The sequence below is a fragment of the Poromitra crassiceps genome (assembly GCF_964638095.1).
Source record: "Poromitra crassiceps genome assembly, chromosome: 11".
Taxonomy (NCBI): Eukaryota; Metazoa; Chordata; class Actinopteri; order Beryciformes; family Melamphaidae; genus Poromitra; species Poromitra crassiceps.
The window spans coordinates 21716841-21721439 of record NC_139643.1 but is presented as its reverse complement, the minus strand read 5'-3'; the positions used below and the strand labels follow the sequence as shown (position 1 = coordinate 21721439).

At 44.4% G+C, this 4599-nt stretch overlaps 1 protein-coding gene across 1 annotated transcript in view; it reads right to left on the bottom strand.

Moving 5' to 3' along the window:
* The window catches only part of LOC310784894 (major histocompatibility complex class I-related gene protein-like), a gene marked incomplete at both ends in the record, with an annotated part of 9015 nt that continues 4416 nt past the window's right edge, over positions 1-4599 (bottom strand). Inside the window, 2 exons of the mRNA XM_083645926.1 lie at positions 1-23; positions 2373-2678. Coding sequence (XP_083502052.1) covers positions 1-23; positions 2373-2678 — 329 coding nt within the window. The remainder of the gene's footprint in view (positions 24-2372; positions 2679-4599) is intronic.

The following is a 4599-nucleotide window of genomic DNA, read 5'->3' as shown; positions in this document are numbered from 1 at the left end:
TCAATGGTGGAACTGGAAACTAACTGTGAGAATAAACAGAGATACAAAGAGTTAAAACAATTCACCTGCAGGTTTATGGAGCCTGAGTTTCCCCTGGTGTTCGAACCTGTGGAACAGACAGTACAAAGATTTTTATTTGTGTGTGTGTGTGTGTGTGTGTGTGTGTGTGTGTGTGTGTGTGTGTGTGTGTGTGTGTGTGTGTGTGTGTGTGTGTGTGTGTGTGTGTGTGCGCGTGTGTGTGTGTGTGTACTGGAAGATGATGGAAGATGATAGTTTACACAGTTGAAAGCAACTCACCATCACTTTCTCTCTTTCTCTTCCATCTGTAGAGCAGCAGCAGACTGACAGTCAGCAGCACCAAAACAGCCACAACAACAACAGTCACACACACAGCCACGACCAGGAAGTCACCTGGGCGAGAGAGATAGAGGGAGAGTGGGGAAGAAGGGAGAGAGAGGGAGGGAGAAAGAGAGAGAAGCAGGGGGTGCAGGGCCAAAAAGATGAAGGGAATAATATAAATGAGAAAATCATTCTATTTTATGTGGATATCAAATAGTTTGGTATCATCAACTAAAGAGGAGACAAACTGTAAATCATAAGTCAGATGTTTTCTGAGTGACAGCTGATTTATCTATATCTTAACTTGTACTTAGAAACAATGTTAACATGTTCAACACATCCTAAACTACATGTGTATCTTGTGTTGCTGTAAACTCCTCTAAACATATGACATCTTTACGTGTAGGCTAATGCATGTATAAAACATTTTACATTGTGGAGAAATATGATATCGTTTTTACAACATGTGTGAAAGTGTCTTACTTGTCTCAATTGGAGAGGAGGAATCAGCTCTGGTTGTTGTTGCAGGCAGGTCAGCTGGAGGAGTGGTTGTTGTTGTTGTTGGAGGAGGAGGAACTGGTTAAAGGTGAAACACATTCTGTTATATGTTTTTAAAGGGTTTTCTACCTTTAACTAGGCAGGTTTTAACTTAAATTAATTGATGCTTGAAACACTTGTTCACATTACAGGCAAATCCGATTTGCTGATGAAGTCATTAATCATCATTATCTTGATTGGTTTCCCAAATCTGATTTGGGAGTGTGTCCGCACTGCCACAAATCTGATTTTCAAGTCGGATCTGTGTGTCCAGATGTAAACAGCCTATCTGCATGGGTTGCTATGGTAACGACGTGGGCATCAGTAAGTATTTACAGCAGTCTTTACAGGGATCCCATTTCCTCATTTCGGGTCAGTGTCACCAAATCTCGTCAAGTCCCGCGAGACTTTCCTGCCGCTGGCCTGTGTACTGACTTGACGAGAGTTGGTGACCCGAAATGAGGAAATGGGATCCCTGTAAAGACTGCTGTAAATAGCCCGGGGGAGATTGGCAGTCTGATGTTTCTTTAGGGATCATATAATCACGATATGGGTCGAAAACGGGAATACAACTGTCTATTTACATGGAGGAACAGCACGCTGCCATGTGGCCCAGACGGAGCTCAATTCTAGGACTGGCTTGGACACTATTGATCTCCAAACAACGCGTAGGAGGCACAAAAACGCTGCGGAGAACACTGGGTGAGTCATCAGATAATAATTAATGTGAGGAGAGGGCTCCAGGTAAAAAAAAAACGAAATTCTCCTTTAATAGGTCACTAAAGTTCACAAATCAGATTTGGCCTCCTAGTCTGAACATGACCTAGATTCAGTTAGCATATTCATCATGTAATAAGCAAATATAGCCACAAGCAGCAAATTAGGGGTCCAAGCACGATTTGAAAAGACAAACAGACCAAACATTCCAGAAGGTAAAACGACACACACAAACTGACATGTTGTGAGGTTCAGACATGCAGTTTTAGCTTTAGTGTCGGCCCGTGACTTCTGTCAAGTTCATCTTTTCATTATAATCACATAGATGGAGTTGTTCACAACTGACAAACTTCCTATTATTTGTCCTTAATAACTGATGAGTTTAGAAAGGACACGTCTGGATTAGATCTCACAAACTTCCACATGAAAGGTTGAGCGTTCACCTACTGAGCCAAATAAACTAAAGGGAGAAGTCATGTAATAATGCAACCTATGGCAAGTAGAACTTGTCCACCTGGGGATTCAAACCCTGGACCTTTGTAACTCCAAAGAAGGTGTCTTTACTGCCTTCTCCACTGGAGAGACATTAATGTTTACACACAAAACATTACAGAAGGTAGAACAAGAACAGCGCTCACTGCTTCACTCTCTTTTTCTGTGCAGAGCTGTGATTTGATGAAATTGTCAAATACATGAATTCCTTCATGCACTGCAAGTCAGGTGTAAGAAGTAAACTAAATGTGTCTCTCCTCCTCCATCAGCTCTGATCCCAGTCTTACCTGGGTTGTTGGTCTTGATCACTGCTGGGTCCAGTTTGGTGATGATGTCCTCCTTGACACCAGAGAACTGAAACACACACTCATACTTCCCCCAGTCTTCAGGTTTGACTGATGAAACGTTCAGCTGAACGCTCGTCTGGAAGGTTCCATCATGGTTGGGGAGGATCTCTACCTGCTCCATGAGGTCCTGAAGCTTCTCTCCATCTCTCATCCAGAACAACATGGCTCTGTCTGGGTAGAATCCTGTAGCGTGGCAGCTGACTGGAGAGGAGGGAGTCTTCTGGAGGAGAGACACCGAGGGAAGAACTGGAGAGAGAGAGAGAAAGACACACGCACACACACACACACACACACACACACACACATGCACGCGCACACACACACACACACACAAACACACACACACACACACACACACACACACACACACACACACACACACACAAATAAAAATCTTTGTACTGTCTGTTCCACAGGTTCAAACATGAGGGGACACGCAGACACCATAAACCTACAGGTGAGTTACTTTAACTCTTTGTATCTCTGTTTTTTCTCATAGTTCGTTTTTTCCACCATTGACTGTATAAAATATGGACATCATGTCAGCTCCCAAAAAGTGAAGACATCTTGATTGCCCTCTGGTGGCTGGCTGCAGTATGGGTCATGAATCCGGACCTATGGAACACAATGTCCGCAGTAAAGTGCAAATTGGCTTTTTACCAAATCACCGCACTACTGAGCACGTTTACACTCTACACACTCTAATTAATCCTCGTGTACAACACAAAAAGAAGGGTACATTTGTTGCATGTTTTATTTTAAAAGGTGTTTGATTCTATTTGGCAAGAGAGATTATATTACAAAATTCTCCAAATCGGTGTAGGGGTCAACTTTACGACATAATTAAGTCAATCTATGTCAGTAATAAGTGTGGAGTCAAAATTGGCGACAAAACTACAGATTTCTTCACTCAAGGGAGAGGGGTCTTTCAAGGCAACAGCTTGTCTCCAACTCTATTTAACATCTACATTCATGATTTAGCATGTTGGAGCAGTCTGGAACCCCTGGCCTAACCCTTAACAACAAGGAAGTTAAATGCCTGCTCTATGCTGATGACCTGGTGCTGCTGTCACCTGCACAACAAGGGCTGCAGCAGCACCTGGACCTGCTGGAGCAATACTGTCAGAACTGGGCCCTGGCAGTCAACTTGAACAAATCTAAAATCATGATCTTCCAAAAGAAGCCCAGATCTAAAACAAAAAACAAATATCAATTCAAATTAGGAAACACTCACATAGGGCCCTATCGTTGTACGACGCTATCGTTTGTGCTGCGTCTCTTATTGCTATCTTCCCAGATATCTGCCTCCACCGTCTAGTTTTGCGCTGGGATGACACAGGTGTAGGCGTGGCCCAGGCGTGTCTGTGGGCCTCTAGCCTATCATGTGTCTCACGCAAGTGTCATTTAGCGCTGTGGGGAAGATACCGTCGGTATGTGCCGAGCGCAAAGAGAGGTTTGGGAGTTGCCCGTTCCAAAATAGGCGTTCCAGGACAAAGTGTTAGAAAAAATCGCCTTGGGTGCTCTCAATTTTAACGCCAGCAAATAGCTGGTCTTAGCGCAAACAACCCCACTACGCCAGGGTACGCCTGAGCGCAGACAGTATTCTCCGGCGCAGTGCAGGAAATCCTCGCTTGGATAGGCCCATTACGCACGGCTCGCGCGTGGACACACAATTCCCTCCTCAGAATGCCACGTTGATTTTCAACTAACCTACACTGCAGAAAAAAACACACCTTGATTTAACAATGCGAATTCGTTTGTCAGGGTTTTGTGCGAAAAAGTGATTTGCGTTTTGAATTGGATTACCAGGGGAACGAGCATCTGGGTTGTAATCTGTGTGTAGCGCGGGGAGGGGTGCTTTGTGGTCTCCCCGGATAAGTTGTGAGCTGGGCCGGGTAGGCAGGCCGGGGGGGTCGGTGCGGTGCACATAGAGGTACTACCGAGGCTGCGCTGTGCGTGGTCCCGCGGATCGAAATCACTTTCTGCCAGCAAATCACTTTGTGAAACAACACCGGCCAGTAGGCTATAAGTAACCATTGATAGTATACAGTAACCTCTCTCCCTGCACCATGCAACAATAGCTTAACCCGAGCGGACAATTCTGGTATAGGCTATTGAAATAAAATCTCACACATCCCTACCCTATTAAAGAAACACATATTTTTAA